This window comes from Acartia tonsa, chromosome 12, assembly GCF_053477335.1.
Source record: "Acartia tonsa isolate MP-2025a chromosome 12, ASM5347733v1, whole genome shotgun sequence".
Taxonomy (NCBI): Eukaryota; Metazoa; Arthropoda; class Copepoda; order Calanoida; family Acartiidae; genus Acartia; species Acartia tonsa.
The window spans coordinates 872,295-896,333 of NC_137271.1; the positions used below are offsets into that span (position 1 = coordinate 872,295).

General features: G+C 31.3%; 1 protein-coding gene across 1 annotated transcript in view; it reads right to left on the reverse strand.

Moving 5' to 3' along the window:
* Positions 1 to 24,039, reverse strand: part of nompC (no mechanoreceptor potential C) — a 98,389-nt gene that overhangs the window by 35,518 nt on the left and 38,832 nt on the right. The window contains exons 22-29 of the mRNA XM_080178214.1: positions 17,654 to 17,762; positions 16,840 to 16,914; positions 15,180 to 15,252; positions 14,757 to 14,838; positions 5,859 to 5,958; positions 2,411 to 2,468; positions 624 to 676; positions 140 to 208 (exon numbers count right to left, since the gene is read on the reverse strand). Coding sequence (XP_080034340.1) covers positions 140 to 208; positions 624 to 676; positions 2,411 to 2,468; positions 5,859 to 5,958; positions 14,757 to 14,838; positions 15,180 to 15,252; positions 16,840 to 16,914; positions 17,654 to 17,762 — 619 coding nt within the window. The remainder of the gene's footprint in view (positions 1 to 139; positions 209 to 623; positions 677 to 2,410; positions 2,469 to 5,858; positions 5,959 to 14,756; positions 14,839 to 15,179; positions 15,253 to 16,839; positions 16,915 to 17,653; positions 17,763 to 24,039) is intronic.

The window sequence follows — 24,039 nt, forward strand, 5'->3', positions numbered from 1 at the left end:
TGAATAACCAATTTTAATAATAATCAGGGTCTTAAAGGGAAGTGGGTAAGGAGAGAGAAAAGGGGAAGTGGGTGCAGGGGAAATTTTCACTAAGCATTATCTGTCAGGATTACATTCCCCCTGAATAATAATACTATACCTGAACCATATCATAATGACCACTGGCAGCTGCCACATGAAGACAGGTTTTTCCTGCATTGTCTGTAACCTGGAAATTTAAGAACAATTTAGATAATTAATGTTTTTGATAATTGTGTTTATTGCTTTTTGGTCTAAGGTATTGTTTTTCAAAGATTGGTTATTTCTTGCATCGTATTATAAACAGCTTTCCGTGGATATAAAATGTTCAATTTTTTAAACTAATTTTTCTAGCCACCAGATGCCAAAGACAAAGAAGCTAAAAGAAAGGTTTTAATCTTTCGTAGAAAACTGAATATAACACTATGCTTGACATAGTTTTTCTTATTGCTGAGTACCGGTTCTAATCCACCGGATATTAATCAGTTTCAAATGAATACAAGAAAATATTCTTATTACATAAAATATCCAATACTATACTTTAAATCTCTTTGACAATTAGAAAACAAATTTTTTTAATAATTCTACATAAAAGAAAATCTTACCTTTAGGAGTTCTGTAGATCTTGAGAGCAGTAAACCTACAACTCCAACATGACCTAAACATTTATATTATATCCATCATTATCTATATTGTTTATCTATTTGTCTATCAGACAATCTTTCTTTTATATATCCAGTATCTATCGATTTATTATCTAAATATTTGTAAGTCTATATATATATATACTAGTGGCTTCACCCCTAGCCTCTAGGGGCTTTGCCCCAAGAGGTATAATTACATCTTCTATTACTTACCCAGCAGAACGGATCACAAATTTTCGCACCTACCCAGCAGGAAAACATTTTGCGATTAAATTCGCGAAATTCGTAAAATTCGTAAATTTCGTAAATTTCGTATTTCGTAAATTTCGTAAAATTCGTAAAATTCGTAAAATTCGTAAAATTCGTAAAATTCGTAAAATTCATAAAATTCGTAAAATTTGTAAAAAAAAAAAAAAAAAAAAAAAAAAAAAATGGGGGAGGATTTTTGTTTTGTTTTGCGGGGGTTGGGGGTGTCCCACCCCCCAAGAAAATAACTTAAAACCACCGCAGGACCAATAGGTATATACCCTGAAGAGTAGAATCCGATCGGTTCAGTGGTTACCGAGAACTTAAGCTTCAGACGGACAGACAGACGGACAGACGGACGGACGGACAGACATCATTCTACTTTGTATTATAGATAGTAAACCTACAACTCCAATATAACCTAAACATTTATATTATATCTATCATTTTATCTACCACTAGCGGCTACGCCCCTAAAGGCCTCTGAGGGGAGAGTTGAGAATCGATTTCTCTTGGGAGGTTGGTTGTACCATCACCCAAAATATTTTTAAACCTTCCAGGACCTGTGAAAAGCTACCCTGTTAGAGAGAACCCGATTGGTTTAGCGGTTAGCAAGATCCTTCGATACAGACAAACATCGTTTTACTTTATTATAAGGATTAATTTACTTATCAATCTGTCTACAAATATTTCTCATATCTATCTGTTTATCTATCCATCTATGAAGGAATACAGCCATCTACTTATTTATCTATCTATGTATCTATACATCCAAATATCTAACAATCTATCCATCTGTCTATGTATCTATTAATCTGTCTATATATCTTTCCATCTGACTATGTATCTATTAATTTATCTAAATATCTATCCAGATGTCTATGTATCTACCTATATGTCTATCTATCCATCTGTCTATGTATCTATCCATCTATCTGAGTATCTATCCATCTATCTATGAATCCATCTGTCTATGTATCTATCAAAATATTTATCTATTTACCTGTTAAACAAGCCAAATGCAAAAGAATATAGCCACTAGGATAGCTCCAATTATCTATCAATCAATCTATTAATCTATCCACCTATATATCTATCCATCAATGATCTGTCTATCTTTATGTATTTAGTCATCTATTTATCTATCTATCTACCTGTCAAACAATCCAAATGTAAAGGAATATAGCCACTAGGATTGCTCTATGAATCTATCTATCCATCTATCTATTTATCTATCCAATTATCTATCTATCCATCTACCGGTCAAACAAGCCAAATGTAAAGGAATATAGCCACTAGGATTGCTCTATGAATCTATCTATCCATCTATCTGTCTATCTAAATATCTATCTATGTATCTATCTATTTATATATCTGTATATCTATCTATCCATTGATCTATTTATCCATCCATCTATCTATCTATCCATCTATCTATCTATCTATCTATCTATCTATCCATCTATCTATTTAACCATCCAAATATCTATCTATCTATCTACCTGTTAAACAAGCCAAATGCAAGGGAATATAGCCACTAGGATTGCTACCAGAATCAACCTAATCAATATTTATCAATCAGAAAAAGTCATGTCATTATGATATTAAGTTTCAACTATATGCAAATAATTTTGTTCAAAAAAATATTCAAAACATGATATGTAAGTTACAAAAAAAATAATTATTATATTCAAAAAAGCCATTCATATATATTCTAAAATGTATGACAATATCCTTATAGAGGAATTTTAACAAATCAGACAGTCGGAAAAACAAACATAAACTATTGTAGAGTGGCTATGCTCTTAATTTCTCTAATAATGGATATAGAGTACGTGGATATATTGACAGGGGTTTATTTGTCGTTAATTTAGGTTGCTTTTATTGAACTTATTTATTGGTTAGTTAGTTCATCCAGTAGAAGGTGAGGTAGAATAGGGTATTTTAAGGGCTATTTCAGCCATCTGCGAGGTATCACTTTATTAGAGTACATGAAAATCTGGTGCAACATCACAGTAATAATATATCAATTCCTCTAATTAATGAAACTAGTCTTACATAAACAAGGATGACAACATCCATAAAAACGAAGCACTGAAACGTTAGGACAAACGGACATTAACACTTGTATAGTGTCAGAACTGAATAATCAGAATATAAATATATAGGAGTCGAAGCAAAATTAAAAGTAAATTTGTTGAAAAACTGCAAGATACAGGATAATGTTTATGGAAATACTTACATTTTTATGACTTGATTATAGAGATGCTTCGCTTATAATATTGTACTTTGTTGTTCTAGAAATCAGTATAGTTGTTTGAAATCGATAGGACAATTCTAACATGCCTAAATTAACGAAAAAAGATATCCGTTGCAGACGTACAGACGTACGGACGGACGGACGGACCGACCCTAATTATAGAAAAGCTTCGATTTTAAAAAATCAATGTACATATTAAAGTCAGGGATCAAAAGGGATAATACAATGGCCATAAATTTATATACAGCCCCAAAGATGATACACAACATTACCCCTCATTACAATTAGAGGTTAAAACGTTTTGACATTCATCTTAAAGAACCAACCAATCAAAAAAAAATCCATTAAAGTCTTAAAAGTTGTAAAGCCAACTAATATAAAAACTTAAAAAACTTAAAATACACTTTGAGGACTTTTGAAATAAACAGTCAAATGTCCCATCCCCCCCGGTATTAAAGTACACATTTTAGAAAATCTAGATCAAGTTACTAAAAGTAAGCTTATAAATTTATATTCAACAGACTGGCTGCTTGCTTGTCGCAAAAAAAAGATTTTTGTGCTTTACCCTAAGTGCCTAGCGAGCACAGAAACTCCCTTCTCTTATTTCTATTAAGGATCTAAAGGGATAAGACAATGGCCGATAAATTGGTGTACATCCCCAATGTTGATAAACAAAATTAACCCTTCTGCAGATTACGATTAGTGGTTGAAACACTCTACTTAATGAGCCAATTAAACAAAAATTAACCTAGTTTATAAGCCAACGTATAAGAAAACAGTATTATAAAACTAACATGATATAATATAGGTAAAATTCAAAATCACGAAAAACTAGCCACCCCTCTACGCCTTTATTATTGATGTAAGTTTCTGTACTCGCAAGGCACTTTGACGGGTATTTTTCACTCTAGAATACAATTATCAACGTATTTACCTAACTAGAATATGTTAATGCATAGTTATGCCAACAAATATGAAATTCTAGCCTGCTGTGTAAACAATAAACCAATAGATTGATCACAAAATACAATAACTTTTTTCTAGCTACTATAAGAATTAGTATTCTCTTATATAAAAGTAACAGGATCTGTGTGTGTGTGTCTGTCTTTTTGTACCAAAGGATCTCGCTAACTGCTGAACCGATATGGTTCTCCTTTACCACCACGCTCCCAATAGAAATTACCCCTAGAAAAAAACTAAAAATCTAATAAAACGCTAGGCGGTGCCACTGTTTAACTTTATCAAAATTACTTTATATAAATTAATATTTTGATATATGGCCTATTTTATGATTATTTTTTAATGGTTATAAAAATATGCAAAATTATGAAAATGGAATACTTTGATGATAAATTTGATGATCTAAATAAATATGTAACAATCCAACATAATATAATGATAAGAACATTCATAATAAGCAAGTAATTAAATAAAATAATCCTATTATATATAAAGTAGTAAGCTTTTTTTGTCTGTAGTGAAGGATTTCACAAACCGCTATGGTTCTCCTATACAGAGTAGCTTCATAAAGATCCCGGTAAGATTTGGGAGGAGGGAAAATTTTTTTGAAACTAAAAATTAATGTCCAACCTTTCCTCAAGTGCCCCTAGAGGCCTCTAGGGGTGTATCCGCTAGTATTTAATATATTTCATTAAATAAGGCATACCCTTAATTTAGAAAAGCTTTGCTTATAATGTACATTTCCATTTAAAAAATCAAGCATTTCGCGTTGACGTCTTGTATTTTTCCTAAAAATTCCTTAAAAATTGTATTAGTATTTTGTTCATTCCTTGACCTACAAAAGCGTTTTTTTATGTATCAAATTATGTGTTTCAATGACTATGTATTATATATATTTTTTGAAAAAAGCCCATTTGTGATAATTACATTGGTGACTTGGAGGTAACTTTTATCAGAAGAATACCCTATATGCCTCAAACTTATTCATTATTGAAAATGAACTTATTCATAGCCAGATATGTAGGGGACCAAAAATTACACAGCTACCCAAAGTTTTATAACCCAGTTGGCTTAAAAACTTTGAGTACTTTTATGAATTATGGATGGTTTATAGCACAGAAACCTGCATTTATTTTAAATAGATTGAAAATAAAGGGTGGGATTTCAGTGCTCACCTAGGCACTTTTAGGGGAAAGCACCTTGTATTACATAGAATAAAATCACACAAAAACTTTTATTGGCTGGCGAAGAAGTTTGAGGCAAGCAAGGTTTTCTTCAGATAAAATTTTTCTCTATGTTATAGTGCAATTTTTCAGGCACTAACTAATATTTGCTGTTCTTCTCATATTATATATTTACCACTGATTGCTTTTTATTCGCAATAAAAAGGATAAAATGTTAAATTTAATTCTATTATATTGATATGATGATAACCCACTAGCCCTTGTGGTTTTATTTAATTTACTTTACCCCAACAAATGTAACTTTCATTAACCTAACCTTAACACTTCTTTATATCACTGAAATCTGTACCAAAGAAAAACTATATGATGTTTATTTTTGTAGCTAGACAAAGTGTCTCAAAAATCAGCCATGTGACATCATAAAAATGAGGGAGATGTAAGAAGAATAGGAAAAGAAAACCCCTAAAAAAGATATGGATATTCCCTCATTTTTATGACGTCACATGGCTGATTTTTTGAGACAGCTTCTTCATATTGTCTTTTTACCTGAACAGCTGGGGAATTGAGAAGGCCTCTGACCACATTTTCACTTCCAGAATAAGCCGCCAGGTGGAGCGGTGTTAGCCCTGACTCGGTAGATAGTTCCCTAGATGGATAGATAGATAGGTGATAGATAGATATATAGATGAATAGATACATAGATAGCTACATAGATAGATAGATATTATTCAGTTATTTTAGTTCCAAGTTAGCCGCTAGTTGGAGTGATGTTAGAACGAGATTTTGTAGATAACTCCCTTGATAGATAGATAGATATTTTTCAGTTATTTTAGTTCCAAGTTAGCCGTTAGGTGTAGTGGTGTTAGAACTAGATTTTGTAAATAACTCCCTAGATAGATAGATAGATATTATTCAGTTATTTTAGTTCCAAGTTAGCCGCTAGTTGGAGTGATGTTAGAACAAGATTTTGTAAATAACTCCCTAGATAGATAGATAGATATTATTCAGCTATTTTAGTTCCAAGTTAGCCGCAAGGTGTAGTGGTGTTAGAACTAGATTTTGTAAATAACTCCCTAGATAGATAGATAGATATTATTCAGTTATTTTAGTTCCAAGTTAGCCGCTAGTTGGAGTGATGTTAGAACAAGATTTTGTAAATAACTCCCTAGATAGATAGATAGATATTATTCAGCTATTTTAGTTCCAAGTTAGCCGCAAGGTGTAGTGGTGTTAGAACTAGATTTTGTAAATAACTCCCTAGATAGATAGATAGATATTATTCAGTTATTTTAGTTCCAAGTTAGCCGCTAGTTGGAGTGATGTTAGAACAAGATTTTGTAGATAAATACCTAGATAGATAGATAGATATTATTCAGCTATTTTAGTTCCAAGTAAGCAGTTAGGTGTAGTGGTGTTAGAACTAGATTTTGTAAATAACTCCCTAGATAGATAGATAGATATTATTCAGCTATTTTAGTTCCAAGTAAGCCGTTAGGTGTAGTGGTGTTAGAACTAGATTTTGTAAATAACTCCCTAGATAGATAGATAGATATTATTCAGCTATTTTAGTTCCAAGTTAACCGCTAGTTGGAGTGATGTTAGAACTAGATTTTGTAGATAACTCCCTAGATAGATAGATAGATATTATTCAGCTATTTTAGTTCCAAGTTAGCCGCAAGGTGTAGTGGTGTTAGAACTAGATTTTGTAAATAACTCCCTAGATAGATAGATAGATATTATTCAGTTATTTTAGTTCCAAGTTAGCCGCTAGTTGGAGTGATGTTAGAACAAGATTTTGTAAATAACTCCCTAGATAGATAGATAGATATTATTCAGCTATTTTAGTTCCAAGTAAGCCGTTAGGTGTAGTGGTGTTAGAACTAGATTTTGTAAATAACTCCCTAGATAGATAGATAGATATTATTCAGCTATTTTAGTTCCAAGTTAACCGCTAGTTGGAGTGATGTTAGAACTAGATTTTGTAGATAACTCCCTAGATAGATAGATAGATATTATTCAGCTATTTTAGTTGCAAGTTAGCCGCAAGGGAGAGTGGTGTTAGAATTTTGTAGGTAATCAAATTTATAAATATATTATAGATAGATTGATAGATGCATTGATTGATTTATCTAAAGATGGATTAATAGATAAAAGTTTTAATAAATATGATGGTTATAGGGTCTATAGATATATCAATTGTAATATGTTTGATAAATTTATTGATTGATTAAGATACTTTACATATATATTGCATAATACAGAAATATTTTTTAAATCCCTTATTACAAAAATATATAGATTAATAAGATTATAAGGTATAATTGTTTATACTTTTGGCTTGGCAACTATGTTTTTAAATTAATATTAATGCATATTCTTTTAATGCAATGATGGGCATATAGAGAGGGGCAATTGACTGTTTATTACACTAGTCCCCGAAGTTTTATAATAATGTTTTCTTATTCATTGGCTTTTCAGCTTTTGATTAATTGGATAATTAAGTTAAGTGTCCAAACGTTTTTACCACAAATTTTAATCTACTAAGAAAAAAGTGTACATCAAACTTGTCGATTACAAACTTGGCATGGTGATTCTTGTATTAGTTAGGTACGTTTTAGAATGCGTAGCAACTCTAAAATCGATACCATAATGTCCTAACGTCCATTTATAACATGTTGATTTTAACCTTTTTGACAATAAATTCTTATTTGATATGACTATCATATTCCTCAGATTTTTTTTAGAATTCTGTTTCTATAGTTCTGACACTCAACAAGTGTTAATGTTCGTTTGTCCTACCGTTTCAGAGCTTCGCTGTTATGGATGTTGTCATCCTTGTTATAATTCAAAATAACCTTCACCTAATGTAAACAGTTTTATAATGTAAGAAAAAAATGAAAAGCCATTAATTTAAATGCAGTATTACTGGGGAGGGATGGGACGTTGGACTGTTTATTTCATTAGTCCCCAAAGTTTTCTTATTCGTTGGCTTATTAACTTTGGGAACTTTTTTTAAGTTTTGATTGGTTGGTTCATTTAATTTAGCGTCAATAAACTAGAAAGGAGCAATTTTGTGTATAATCATTGGGAATGTACATAAATTTATCAGCTATTGTCTTATCCCTTTAGATCCCTAAGTATTACACGGTTAATTATACCTATTTATTATAATAAAAAGCCATATAAAAACTATGAGACTTTTTTGTTTTAACAAATTATTAAGCCAACATATCAAATAATATTATATTTGATAATGTATTTAAAATGCAATGTTAATACCCAATATTAATTGGACCTATTTTTAATATGAAACATTTGAAATAAATTTGTAAAAGATATATTTACAAATAACATTGATTTAATATTATTTGGATCTTATACCAAATTATCATAAAAGTGGCTCGATCTCCCCCAACCACCCTATTTTCCAGTTCTCTTCCTCTAGTACTGAATGGTTGAACTGACCAATTAATTTTATTTATGTTAGCAACCTAAATTGCCTTTCATAATATTCAAGTACATTCTACATCCCATGATATAAAACAAGCTTTAAGTGGATAATTTTTAATGTAATTATTAGATACTTATATTATATTTCCATGGGGAGGGAACAAAGGGCTGTTCCACAAGCCTCCAAAGTTTTATAATAACGTTTTTTTATTTGTTGGCCATCAACTTTTGGGACCTTTGGGGAATGAGTTTTGATTGGTTGGCATTTTAAGTTGGATGTCTATACGTTTCAACTATTAATTGTAATCTACAGAAGGTAATTTTGTGTATTATCACTAGGGATGCACATCAATTTATCCACCAGTGCACACTGGTCCGAAAACGCAGTTTTGGGTCAACAATTTGTTTTCAGCCGTCTTTTGGCCGATTTTTATGCCCAATACGGCAAATTGGGGGTTTTAGGGGTCAGGGAGTCCATTTATGAGAAAAAAAATACATGACCTCAAAGGTCAAAGACCTTTAAAATGACCTTTAAAGTCTGATTTTCGCCGTTTCCGAAGTTTTATTGGACATTTAGGGGGGGAAGGAGCTGTCCAATCAAGACAACTATGAAATACTTTTTTAAAGACAATTGTAATTGGCTAAATTTCATGTGAAGTAAAAATTTTTGTACGTTTAACTGTTTTTTCACCAGCTGAATTTTAATATTTGGGCGTTTTTAATTTGTTAATATCTTGATTATTTTATCTGAATTTTCTTGACTTAATCCATTTAAAAATCATTTTAAATCATTGTTATTTCATCTTACTAAATAAAATTATGGCATATTTTTATAAGGATGCGTTTGTTTGTATGTTTAAATGTATGTGTGTGTGTGTACTTGTCTCCCCGTTACGAACGAACAACATAGCGTAAACTGACGCGTAGACACACACACACACACAAAGACCGAATATTATGTTGTATTTTTAGTAAGCTATCTTTCAAACAATTTAACACACTTATCAAAATGAATTTATTTTAATACTTTAAAATTTCCCAAATTGCAAGTTTTAACAAAATATTTACATATTATGAAAGCTACCTCGTAAATGTTTTGTGAAAAAAATCGTTTAATATCTAGATAATAATTGACCAATCAGAGGCCCCAAAAGTGTTTCCAAATGACCAATCAGAGGCTCGTAAGTATTTGCCATTGACCAATGAGGGCTTCATAAGTTTTCCTTTCAACCAATCAGATGCGAGATACGTTCATATTAAGTTTTTTAAAAATATTGTTAAATTATGGCATACATTTTATTTTCTTTTATAATGCAAAAAACGAACAAAATCGGATGCCATATATATCGTGAAATATGAAGCAAATTACAATACCAACAAATTCTTTTTAATAAACATGCGCGACACTCGGAGAATACTCACTAAGAAAATGTTGCCAAACTTACCCTTATCTTAAAAACTGAGAAAAAAAACCACATTTTTGCATTTTGTACCATTTTTTGTGTTATAAATAATTTTTGAACTTATATAGGACTTATTTTAGTTGGACAATTTCCAACATGCGGATATTTGATTTTATCACATTTAAGCAAGTATAGCAAATTTATCAATGTCAATAATACTTTCTTAGATTTTAGGGTTCTGCAGCTTTGGCCCCAAATTATTTCAAAAAACATATTATCAACATGGGTTGATATTTAAAATAAAGGTGGCTCAGGATGTCTTTGAAGGCTGGCAGGTCAACTTTTGTCTAAATTGATGGGTAGGAAAAATTGAATTGTTGACCCCTCCAGACCAGTGTGCAGTGTCTTATCCCTTTGGATCCCCGAGTTTTTTTTTCTAGTGTTGGTTATATTTGAGAAAGTAAAATTGTTTCTAAAGATTGCTATAAAGCATGCTATTAATACAAATTTGCCAGTTTTTAAACAAAATATCCTTTTTTATATAAAGTAGAAATTATTAGAATTGTTCGTTAAGATATTTAAAACCACTGAACCGATTGAGTTCACCATTTTAGGGAAGCTTCATTTAGGTTTAAGGCAATATTAATTTAAACTCAATCTACCTTAGAATGCAGACCCCTCGATGCTAGGGGTGCAGGCACTAGTATTAATAAGAATGCAAATATAGTAAACTGTTAAACAGCATAGATTTATAAATTTTTAACTCTTTAATTAGCTTAGACAGACAGACTGATAGATCAGGGATCTAAAGGGATAAGACAATGGCCAATAAATTGATGTACAACCCCCTCTGTAGATTCAAATTAGTGGTTGAAACGTTTAAACACTCAACTTAATGAGCCAACCAATCAAAATTCACTTGCGTCTCCAAAGTTGATAAGCCAAAGAATAAGAAAACGTTATTATAAAACTTTAGGGACTAGTGTAATAAACAGTCCATTGTCCCCTCTCTCTTTCTGGATAGATTTACCCAAAATGGTTGGTAGCTTTACACATAAAATATTTTGAAAGAATATTTTTAAAGAAGGAATCTCTTTATAAAACTATTTTGGTAACAAAAAATTGGTGAACAGTGAATGGTTTCATGTTTTTGTACTGTACAGAAGATTAAAAGACAGTGTTTAAATTAAGAATCTGAACTGGTCTAAACGCTATATTTAGACTAGCATAATACTTTATATACTACTTTGGTAAATTACGTTTGGTGAAAAGTAAATGGTTTTGTATTTTTATAATGTACAAAAGATTAAACATGGTGTTTGAATTAAGACTCTGAACTGGTCTTAAGCTCATGATCCGACAAACTTATCCTTATAACAGGATGTTTTATGTTTGTTTGTACCAAAGGATCTCTCTAACCGCTAAACCAATATGGTTATCCTTTCCAGATTAACTTCTAATAGGTCATGGGAAGGTCCATAACCATTTTGGGAGAGTGGACCATCACCTTCAAAGAGAAAACTTTAAAATTGAACAGTAAATAAAATTTAAACCAATTACCCATAACCATAATTTTACTGTTTAATACATTGTAATAACCTTCACCCTTTTGATGCATTAGTTAAAAAAAATTTTCTCATGAAACAAAATATATTTCTTAAATTTAAACAAGGATGATAACATTCATAGAGCTCTGAAACGGTGGAATAAACTTGTAGAGTGTCAGAACTGAATGAGCAAAACTATAAGTAGATTTGTTGCAAATTTTTTATATACAAAAATACTGTTTAAGTATATATATGTATACTTTCATTTTAACGGCTTTGACTATAGATATGCTTTGCTTATGATATTGTACTTTGTTGTCCTATGAATCAATATTCCAAAAATCCAATCAACAGGATTAAAATATCACTTAAAAACTGTTGTTAAAAAATTTAAATTAACATGTTTGAAATGAACGTACGGACATTCTGGTAACAATTACAGAGCTATTCTTTTAAAAATGGTAAATTTTAAAACAAACTGATTGTTTTATTTTATACTAGCGGCTACGCCCCTAGAGGCCTCTAGTGGCCTTTAAATGTTTTTTATTTTATTTTAAATATCTAATTTGAGAAATAACTTGTCTAAGTTAAATTCATGAGTCTACGCAGCGCGACTAAACATTTTAAATTCATTTCTCTACGTAGCGCGACTATGCTAGCGACACTATGCGGCGGAAATATTTATTATTTTTGATTTTATTGTGATTTCTCTTGGGAGGGTGGTGGTACCCTCCCCCAAAATAGTTATAAACCTTCCCGGGACCTATGAGAAGCTACCCTGTTATGGAGAAACCGATCGGTTCAGCGGTTAGCGAGATCCTTCGGTACAGACACACAGATACACAGACACACATACAAACATCCTGTTACTTTAGTATAAGGATTTAAGGCTATGCCCCATATAGCAAACTATGATGGATTTTTTTCTATGGACGATTTCTCTTGGAAGGTACTGTTATAAACTTTCTCTTGACCTAATGACAGACAGATGGACATCGTTCTACTTCGTATTATGGGTACAACTAAAGTCCTCTAGGAGCTCTTAAGGGAAGGGGAGGTGGGATAGTCGATCCTACACATTATAGCCTTAAAATGTAAAAGGGGCGAGTTGAGGTACCCTCATTCAAAAAAGTATTAAAACCCGGGAGAAGCCTTACTGTAAAGGAGAATCATATCGGTCATATCAAGATCCTACTGTACACACAGACAGACAAGTAGACATCCTGTTACTTTATTAGACTCCCTCTTGAATACACTTTTGTGTACAACAACTTAATTATGCATAAAATAAATTGGAAAGCCATTTGATATTATTATTTAACCCCCATGGAGGGAGGGGACATTGGGTTTAAATTACACTATTACCCAAAGTTTTAAATATAACATATTGATTGGTGTATTAATACTAGCAGTGTTCAAACTTTTCAACCACTAATTTAAAGCAACACAAGAGGAAATTATATGTATCAACATTTGGGATATACAACAATTTATCATTCATTATCTTATCCCTTAAGATCCCTGTTATAAAATATTAGTTAATAATTGCATGCATGTATATTGTATATTAATGAAGGCATAACATGCCATTTAGCAGAGAAAGAGAGGGGGGACAATGGGATATTTATTACACTGGTCCCCAAAGTTTTATAATAATGTTCTCTTAACAACTTTGAGGACTTTGGTGAACTTTTTTTGGTTGACTTATTAAGTTGAGTATTCAAAAGTTTCAACCAACAATTTTAATCTACAGAGGGGTAATTTTGTGCAGTATCATTGGGGATGTACATTAATTTATCGGTCTTTGTCTTATCCCTTTAGATCCCTGGCCATTTAGAGAGGTCATAGTAAACTTATTTCCAGTATGGCTTCGAATCCGATCAATATCCGCTGGATTAGAACCGATTTCCAGCCATAGTGAAAAATCATGTATAGCATCGTATTACAGACAATTTTTCACGAAAGTACATCTTTTGTAGATTCTAATTAGTGGTTGAAACGTTTAGACACTTAATTTAAAGAACCAACCTAATACAATTTATAAAAAGTCCCCAAAGTTGTATAGCCAACGAACAAGAAAACATTATTATAAAACTTTGGGGACTAGTGTAATAAACAGTCCAATGACCCCTCCGTCCCTGCATCATACCGTTTTTATGAAATGTCATTACTGTTATCATATAAATAGATCTATAGTATAGATGTATATACAGACAACTACCTCCCTTCATTTTTCAAAGACCTATTTCATCTGCTTCTAAATTATTGTCTGCTACTTGGCTGTGTTAAAATAACCGACACCATTGGTTGATTTTTGATGACCCAATAGGAAGGTTGCCCCAGAAGGTTGCAATGAGGTGATACAGTTGTTTAACCCTTTCTCTCTCTAGTGTTTTACTATAATATCATATATATCTACTTTATGGATTTAAATAAAATAATTATGACACTACGAACAAAAAACTTACGCACATACCTTAATTATAAAGTAATAAAGCTTCATTTAATTTTTGTACAGTAAATAAAATATTTTATTTTTGTTTGTTTTTATTATGAATTAATAATCGAAAAATGTATTAGTTATAAACAATAAACAAAAACTTTATTGATTTTATGGTTATTATTTACTTATTTTCAGTATCCTTTTTCGGGTTTATTACTTTATCTGAAGCTTTTTAATTTTAGTTATAAAAATAAAAATTTTAACCAATTTTGGGGTGACTTTTTAAATTTCTCTTTAAAGGATTTTTATAACCACCCCAAAAAAATGTTATAACCCTTCCCAGGGTCTATGAGAAGATACACTGTAAAGGAGAACCATATCGGTTCAGCGGTTACTTAGATCCTTCGGTACACTCTGACAGACTGATTTATATAAGGATTTATCATAGAACTATCTATCTATCTATCTATATATCTACCTAACTATCTATATATCTATCTATCTATCTATCTATCTATCTATCTATCTATCTATCTATCTATTTATCTATCTATCTATCTATCTATCTATCTATCTATCTATCTATCTATCTATATTTTACTTGACAAGGCTAGCAGCTGGACTGGCTGGCTTCTCTGACTTGACGCTGGGCGGAACGTGACGCATTAACTCGCGTACAATATCTAAAAAAACAAGGATGACAACATCCATATATGAAATAAATTAATCTCTGAAAGTTTCAGCTTTTACCTTAAATAGTAGTTGAGAAAATCACTAAAACTTGAAATTTAGGAATCGATCTAGCACCCCAAATAACAGACAGATGCATAATCCTAAATTATGCGATAACTTATAGCTGACTAATATTACGAACGAAATTAATAAATTATGCCCCTACATAAAAAAAATGTGTACAAAATTTCAACCAATGAGATCTCTTGTATGTTCCTTTAGTATTCTCCAATTGGTGGAATCAAAGAGTATGTCTCTTGAGTAACTCTATTTTAATTATCAAACTAATTACCTTCTTCCCCATAGTAAGAGGCAACGTGCAAAGGCGTCAAACCGGTTTTCTTACTGATATTTCTTAATGAAACCTAAACCAATATATGTATTTAACAACAAGGATGACAACATTCATAAATGTGAAGCTCTGAAAATAGGACGAACGAACAATAATAAACACTTGTGGAGTGTCAGAACTGAATAAGTAGAATAGTAATATATATATTTTTATTACTTGATTATAGAGACGTCCCGCTTATAATATTCTACCTTGTCCTAAAAATTCTAAAAAGCAGATGAATTGGATAATTGCATCTTACTTAAAGTTGTTTTTAATGATTATAGAGTTTCTACGCTTTCTCAGTTGTACTTTACTACTACAGGAATCAGAATGACAAGTTTGAAATCCATAGGGCAATTTCAATAAACCTAAATTAACGATAAGACGTACGGACTGACCCTAATTATAGAAAATCTTCACTTTTAATCATATTTAGTATTAGTTTTCTTAAAAACTTACATCTTTTGAATTGCATTCGGCTAAATCTCATCATATAAGTAATAGGATTTGTGTTTATCTGTGTATATGTAACCTAGGATCTCGATAACCGCTGAACTGATATGATTATCCTCTACAGCGAAGCTTCTTATAGGTCCAGGGAGGATTTATAAATATACAGAGTGTTTTTTTTATGAGAACTTTTTTGAAAGCAATTTTACCCCACTTATAGTTATCAGAATTTAATGATTGATGGCTTATTTTCTTCGTTTTTTAATGCAATTAATAGAACAACAACAAAATATTTCAGTTTTTATTTAAAAACTACAGTAAAATCTAAAATTCAAAACTTAGGTGTCAACGTCTAAAAATGGTTTTAGCGCATTTTTCTTATGCCTAAATCTTCTACCCTTTGCAAGAAAAAAATTGGACTTTCTGTAGTCGACTTTGGGGGGCCAGTACTCCCTCCCTGATTGAGATATGACCTTCAAACTTTAATATCTTCTGGTATATGTCCCTAATAATATCTGTATACATTTTTAGCTCTATATCTCAACTTTTAATTGTTTAGCAGCCATTCTTGTAAAAGGTTGAATATTTGAGCAGAAGAAAAATGCGATAAAACCATTTTTAGACGTTGACACCTAAGTTTTGAATTTTAGATTTTACTGTACTTTTAAAAAAAAACTGAAATATTTTTTTAATGTTCTATTAATTGCATTAAAAAACGAAGAAAATAAGCCAACAATCATTAAATTCTGATAACTATAAGTGGGTAAAAATTGCTTTTAAAAAAGTTCTCATAAAAAAAAACACACTGTATTTGGGGGTTAGTACCAATTTACACCTTTGAGTAATCGCCCTTCTATTTTTTTTGAAAAACAAATGTTGAGTGTCAACAACGACTAATAGTATAGGGGTATATACAGATTACTACCTGCCTCCCTTGTCCAAGGACATTTTTCGTCTGCTAGCAAATTGTTTTTCTCTTCTTGAATGTGTTAATAGGTAATAATAGTTGATTTTCATAGACCCAATGGAGTGTCGGCACACAGAGCTTGGGATGAGGACATACCCCTTCCCATTTAGTTTTTTACTCTAATGGGTTAACTTACCGCCCCCCCCCCCCTTTTCTTAAAATCGTAGCCGCTTGTACTTTAAAAATTTAAGATAAAATCACCTTTTCTTTAACAAACTCGGAAACAACACCAGAATGACCATGCATAGCTGCTAGATGGACTGGCGTCATTCCAGGCTAAAATAGATAATTAAATAGATAGATAGATGGATGGATAGATTGATAGATAGATAGATAGATAGATAGATAGATGGATAGATAAATAATGTTTATGCATAGCTGCTAGATGGACAGGCGTCATTCCAGGCTGAAATAGATAGATAGATGGATAGATAGATAGATGGATAGATAGATAATAGATAAATAGATAGATAGATAGATGGATAGATAGATAGGTAGATAGATATATAGATATATAGATAGATAGATTGATAGATAGATAGATAGATAAAGAATGTCCATGCATAGCGGTTAGATGGACAGGCGTCATTCCAGGCTGAAATAGATAGATAGATGGATAGATGGATAGATAGATAGATGGATGGATAGATAGATAGATAGATAAAGAATGTCCAAGCATAAATGCTAGATGGACAGGCGTCATTTTAGGTTAAATAGATAGATAAATAGATTGATATATAGATAAATAGATAGATGGATAGATAGATAGATAGATAGATAGATAAATAGATAGATAGATATACAGATATACAGATAGATAGATAGATGGATAGATAGATAGATGGATGGATAGATAGATAGATAGATAGATAGATAGATATATATATTGATAGATGGATGGATGGATGGACTGATTGATAGATAAATAGATGGAAATATAGATGAATTGATATATAAATGGGTTTATAGACTAAGGAACAAATGACAAAGGTCCTATAATAAAATAAAAACCTACCTTATTTTCATCTACGGGCGAAGCGCCGTTTTTCAGCAGAAGTTTGATAACGTCAGTATGTCCTCCTTCTGTGGCTATATGTAGCGGGGTGGAGTCTGTTATTTTGTTCCTAGAATAGTTAGATAGATAGATAGATAGAGTTTATATGGATAGATAGATAGATATGTAGATAGATAGATAGTTATATAGTTAGATAGATACATAGATATAATTTTATAACGTCAGTATGTCCTCCTTCTGTGGCTATATGTAGCGGGGTAGAATCTGTTATTTTGTTCCTAGGATAAATAGATAGATGGATGGATAGAAAGATAGATAGATAGATAAAAGTTTATAACGTCAGTATGTCCTCCTTCTGTGGCTATATGTAGCGGGGTAGAATCTGTTATCTTGTATAGATATATGGATGGATAGACAGATAGATAGTTTGAATATTTTATAGTTTAATATTCAAACGGCTCTTTTACAATTGATAAGACACTTAACCTAACCTAAACTATTAAAAACCATCTTATACATTTTTTAAATGCCTAACCCCTGCAGGGGCCTTATTTGTATATTCATATCTAAACCTATCCTAACCTGTAAACTTAACTTAAATAATTTAGACACTCCTACATTTGTCCCACCGTTTGTGACTCCTGCGTTTGTCCTTGAAACCTCAAAACCCTTAGGAATACAGACAGAAAAACATACACACACACATATAGATTAAACTCAGGGGTGAAAGGAAAATTGGGCTGTTTATTATTTTAGTCCCCAAGCTTTTATTATAAAGTTTTCTTATTTGCTTGATTAATAACTTTTATGACTCTTATTGAATTTTGATTTATTGATTTATTGAGTGTCCAAACGTTTCAACCACTATTTGGAAGAGGTAATTTGGTGTATCATCCTTTGGAATATACATTGATTTTTCGTACATTGTCTTATCCCTTTAGATCCCTGATATTAACGGCTATACAAATAACAAATTACACTTTTTTTGTGTGTTTGGCTTAATTTTCAAACTTTCCCCGTATTAATCAAAAGTTAAATCATAATTTTAATTCACCTAATAAAGTTTTCAGGAATTAAGGAACTATTATTTTTATAATTAATCTCTTACTTTTGATCTGAACATTGGGCTCTTTATTTCAAAACTTTGGGGTCCATTGTGTAATTTTTATTGGTTGGTTCATTAAGTTTCAACTACAAATTGTACTCTACATAAGGTTTATATTTGTGTATAATCATTGGGAATGGGGATTTACTTTCAATCCCAAAAGTCCCCAAAGTTGTTAAGCCAATTAATAAGAAAACATTATAATAAAACTTTGGGGACTAGTGTAATTAACAACCCAATGTCCACTCCCTCCCTATCTGAGAAATGTACAACTTTTTTACTATTTGTATAACATTTATAATTTTGCAAATAATTATACATTATTATAATGAGTAAATCTAACTTTTTTGTAAATACATAGAATTATTATAAGCGAAGCCTTTCTATAATTAGGGTCGGTTCGTACGTCCGTCCATAACGAATAGCTTTTTTTCGTTAATTTAGACATGTTAGAATTGTTATATCGATTTCAAACTTTGCATGATGATTCTTGTAGTCGTTAGGTACGATTTAGAAAGCGTAGCAACTCTGTAATCGTTACCAGAATGTTTGATCGTCTATTTTTAACATGTAGATTTTTTTACTTTTTTAACAACAATTTTTTATGTGATATAATCATCCGATTGATCTGATTTTTGGAACACTGATTCCTATTACAATAAGGTACAATATTATAATCAAGTCCAAAAAATGTTAGAATGTCCTTAAACAGTATTATTTATTTCAGAAGTTTTGCAACAAATTTAGGCATAATTTGGTCAAAACTTATACATTTATATTTTTGTATATTGAGTTCTAACACTCTAAAAGAGTTAATGTTCGTTTGTCATACCGTTTCAGATCTTTGCTTTTATGGATGTTGTCATTCTTGTTTAAATACATAGAATTTTTACAATAAGTTGCAAATTTTCTAATATATTTTGTTTTTGTACATTTTAACAGGGAGGAAGGGGACTGTTTATTACACTAGTCCTCAAAGTCTTATAATAAAGTTTTCTTATTCGTTGGATCAACAACCTTGGGGACTTTTGATTGGTTGGTTTATTTAGTTGAGTGTCCAAATGTTTCAACCACTAATTGTAAACAAGTGGTAATTTTTTATATCATGATTGTGGTTATACATCATTGTATCGGCCATTGTCTTATCCCTTTATATCCCTGCCCGTTATAATTAATAATTTTTTTTTGTAAATACATATAATTATTAGTATAAAGTTGCATATTTTTAATAAATATATTTAGTTTATATGTACATAAGAACCTAAATTTAACAGGTTGGGAGAGGACATTGGGCTGCTTCTTACGCTAGTCCCCAAAGCGTTATAGTAACGTTTTCTTATTTGATGGCTTAACCAAAGAATTTGATTGGTTGGTTTATTTAGTTTAGTGTTCAATCGTTTTAACCTCTAATTGTAAACTAAATAATGGTAATTTTGTAATATCATTATTGTAAATGTACATTAACCCATTAGTGACGAACCGGCTTTTAACGCCCGGTTCCAGAAAATGCCGAAAAAAACCGGTTCTCAGTTTTAGGATTGCATCATTCTCAGTATGAATCCCCCCTCTACTACAAGGGTTTTCATTTCCCCCTGGAGCAGGCAGATTTGCTTACTTCCGTTTGCCGGTATAGCTCAACAAAATTTGAAAACCAAGAAAAACAAGGTGATTTTAAAATACCCCTCCTAACTTTTTTGTTTATGAAGTAAAGTTAGTGATTTTTTTCGTGAAATTTAAAGTCTATTGGCATTTACATTCATTTGTGAATTCGTTTTATTCAAATTATTATTTTTTATATGATTTTTTTATCGTTTTTTTACGTTCTATATAGACCCGGCTCGGCATATGGGGGGAAAGTCTGAAATTTTCATTACCCGGTTTTACTAATAGATCTTTTTTACAACAACAACAAAAACCGGGTTTATTAACCAAAAAGGGGTGGTATCTATAGCCAAAATCTTAAATGTGATATAAATTGTTTTGTATGTTAGTTGTAGCTCTATCAATTACATGAGGTTATGTAGTTTTCAATTACGGATCGTATCGTAGTTTTAAAAAGTGTTCATCTCACTTTGGGCGTTCAAAAATTACATTTTTAATTTTTGGGGCCAAATAACCGGGTATTTAGGTCGCAAACGGGCTTTAATGCCGGGGGAAAGCACCAAAAAACGCCAAAAACGGTTATTAATGCCGCAAGGTCTTTTTACTCGCGCCGAACCGGGTTTTATTGCAACTTTCCTGTGCACGCCACTAGAGCAAAACAAAAAAATTGGAATTCCGTTTTTACCATTATAAAGCTTCCCTGAGATTTTCAGCTCGATCGGTCCATAAAAGTGGCGCTCGGCACTAATGGGTTAATTTATATGCCAATATCTTATCCCTTTATATCCCTGCTTATTATAATGGGTAAATTTAACTTTAGTTAAAATAGATATAATTATTACAATAAAGTTGCATATTTCTAATTTATTTTGTTTTTGTACATATCAACCTAAATTTATCAGGGAGGGAGGGGACGTTGGGCTGCCTATTACGCTAGTCCCCAAAGTTTTATTATAACGTTTTCTTATTCGATTGCTTAACAACCTTGGGGACTTTTATTATATTTTGATTGGTTGGTTTATTTAGTTGAATGTCCAAACTTTTAAACCCATAATTATAAGGGTCATATTATTATTGTGAATGTACAACAATTTATTGGCCATTGTCTTATCCCTTTATATCCTTGCTTATTATAATGAGTAAATTTAACTTTTGGGTAAATACATAGAATTATTACAAAAAAGTTGCATATTTCTTTTCAATATATTTTGCTTGTTTTTGCACATAATAACCTAAATTTAACAGGAAAGGAGGGGACATTGGGCTACTCATTATGCTAGTCCCCAAAGTTTTATTATAACGTTTTCTTATTCGTTGGATCACAACCATGGGGACTTTTATTGAATTTTGACTATACTAGTAATTATAAATCACATCCTTATAATAAAGTAACATGATGTGTGTCTGTCTGTACCGAAGGATCTTGCTAACCGCAGAACCGATCGGGTTCTATTTAACTAGAAAAAATTACCCACTCCCCCCCAAAAAAATGTAAGTTTTTAACCAAAATTAGAAATTTTGTTTTACTCATTCTTTTAAAATCTAAAATAATAAATTCGTTTCTCCCCTCCTCAAGTGCACCTAGAGGCCTCTAGGAGCGTAGCCGCTAGTAATTGTAATTTTGTATAACATTATTGTGGATGTACATTAATTTTTCAGCCATTGTCTTATCCCTTTAGATCCCTGCTTATTATAATGGGTAAATTTAACTTTTGTGTAAATATAACAGGGAGTGAGGTGACATTCGGCGGTTAATTACACTAGTCCCCAAAGTTTTATTATAACGTTTTCTTATTCGATTGCTTATCAACCATGGGGACTTTTATTATATTTTGACTATACTAGTAATTATAAATCACATCCTTATAATAAAGTAACATGATGTGTGTCTGTCTGTACCGAAGGACCTTGCTAACCGCTGAACCGATCGGGTTCGATTTAACAAGATAGCTTCTCATAGGTCCCGGGAAGGTTTATAACTATTATGGGGGAGGGTACCACCTACTTCTAAGAGAAATCACTCTAGAAAAAATTACCCACCCCCCCAACAAAAATGTAAGTTTTTTAACCAAAATTAGAAATTTTTTTTTACTCATTCTTTTAAAATCTAAAATAATAAATTGGGTTATCTAATTCGTTTCTCCCCTCCTCAAGTGCCCCTAGAGGCCTCTAGGAGCGTAGCCGCTAGTAATGGTAATTTTATATAACATTATTGTAAATGTGCATTAATTTATCAGCCACTTTATCACTTTAGATCCCCCTTATAAAGAGTAAATTTAACTTTTGTGTAAATACATAGAATTATTAGAATAAAGTTGCATATTTTTAAATTTGTTTTTGTATATTATATGTTATATTCTAAATTCAAGAATGACAGCTGCTCCATAACTAAGATTGTCTGTTTGTTTATTTTATTTTTTCATGAAATATATTTTTAAACAACTTTACTTTAGGAACCTAGTAATAGTGTCTAACTTTTTATCTTTGTGACGTAAAAAATCGAAGGATGAGAGGGGAGGTGGGAAAGGAAACCCCTAAAAAGAGATGGATTTTTGTTTCGTCACAAAGATAAAAAGTTAGACATTATTACTAGGTTCTTAATTTAGCTACCATCTCCCCTTTGAATGGGGATAATTCAATGTTTAAAGAATATACGTGGATATTATGACAAAGAAAACTTGTCGTCAATTCAGGTTGCTAACATGGATATCACTTATTGGTTGGTTTGTCCACCCACTAGTAGGGGAGGGTATAGGGTAAAGAGAGTGGAATGGTTGATCGTTACTTTAGCCAGCTACAAGTTTTACTTTATTAGAGTACATGATAATCTGGTGAAAGATCCAAGTAATAATAAATCCATTGTTATTAGAAAGAAAAGTATTTATGTAAGATAAATCAAACTAATATATATATTTAAAGAGTATATTTGCCTCTAAAAGTAGGTTTAAATTTGAAATGCAAAGTAAAATAGTCGAAGACAATAGGAAGTATGGAACGCCCACAATAGCAAACCACCAAAACAACAAAATGACTTAGATATTAAAGTATTTGAAAATTACTTTATATAAGTTTGAACATGTGATAGAATCATTTGCTTTTCAGGATTACTTTGTTTTGATCAAGGAAAATCTGTCAATTGATATTTTATGTGATCTAATAATCCGATTGTTCTGATTTTTGGTATACTGATTCATGGGACAACAAAGTACAATATTATAAGCAAAGCAACTCTATAATTAAGTCCTTAAAATGTAAGTATGTCCATAAACATTATCCTGTATCAAGCAGTTTTTTAACAAATTTACTTACAATTTTGCTTTGACCCTTATGAATTTATATTATGATTATTCAGTTCTGACACTATTCAAGTGTTAATGTCCGTTTGTCCTACCGTTTCAGTGCTTCGCTTTTATGGATGTTGTCATCCTTGTTTGAAAGCAAAATTTAATCAACCTAAATTCCTCTTATTTGGCTTTCAAATTTATGTATTATATTGTTAGAAATCAAATAATTTATTGCCATATTCAGAGATTTATTGACATTAACTGCTGAAAAATGACTCTTTTTTTGCACTACTTTGAATACTATTGTTTTAATCATTTGACCTATAATAGTTGATAATTGCATCGTATTATAGACAACTTTCCACGGATAGTGGAATGGAAAATTATAAGAATAA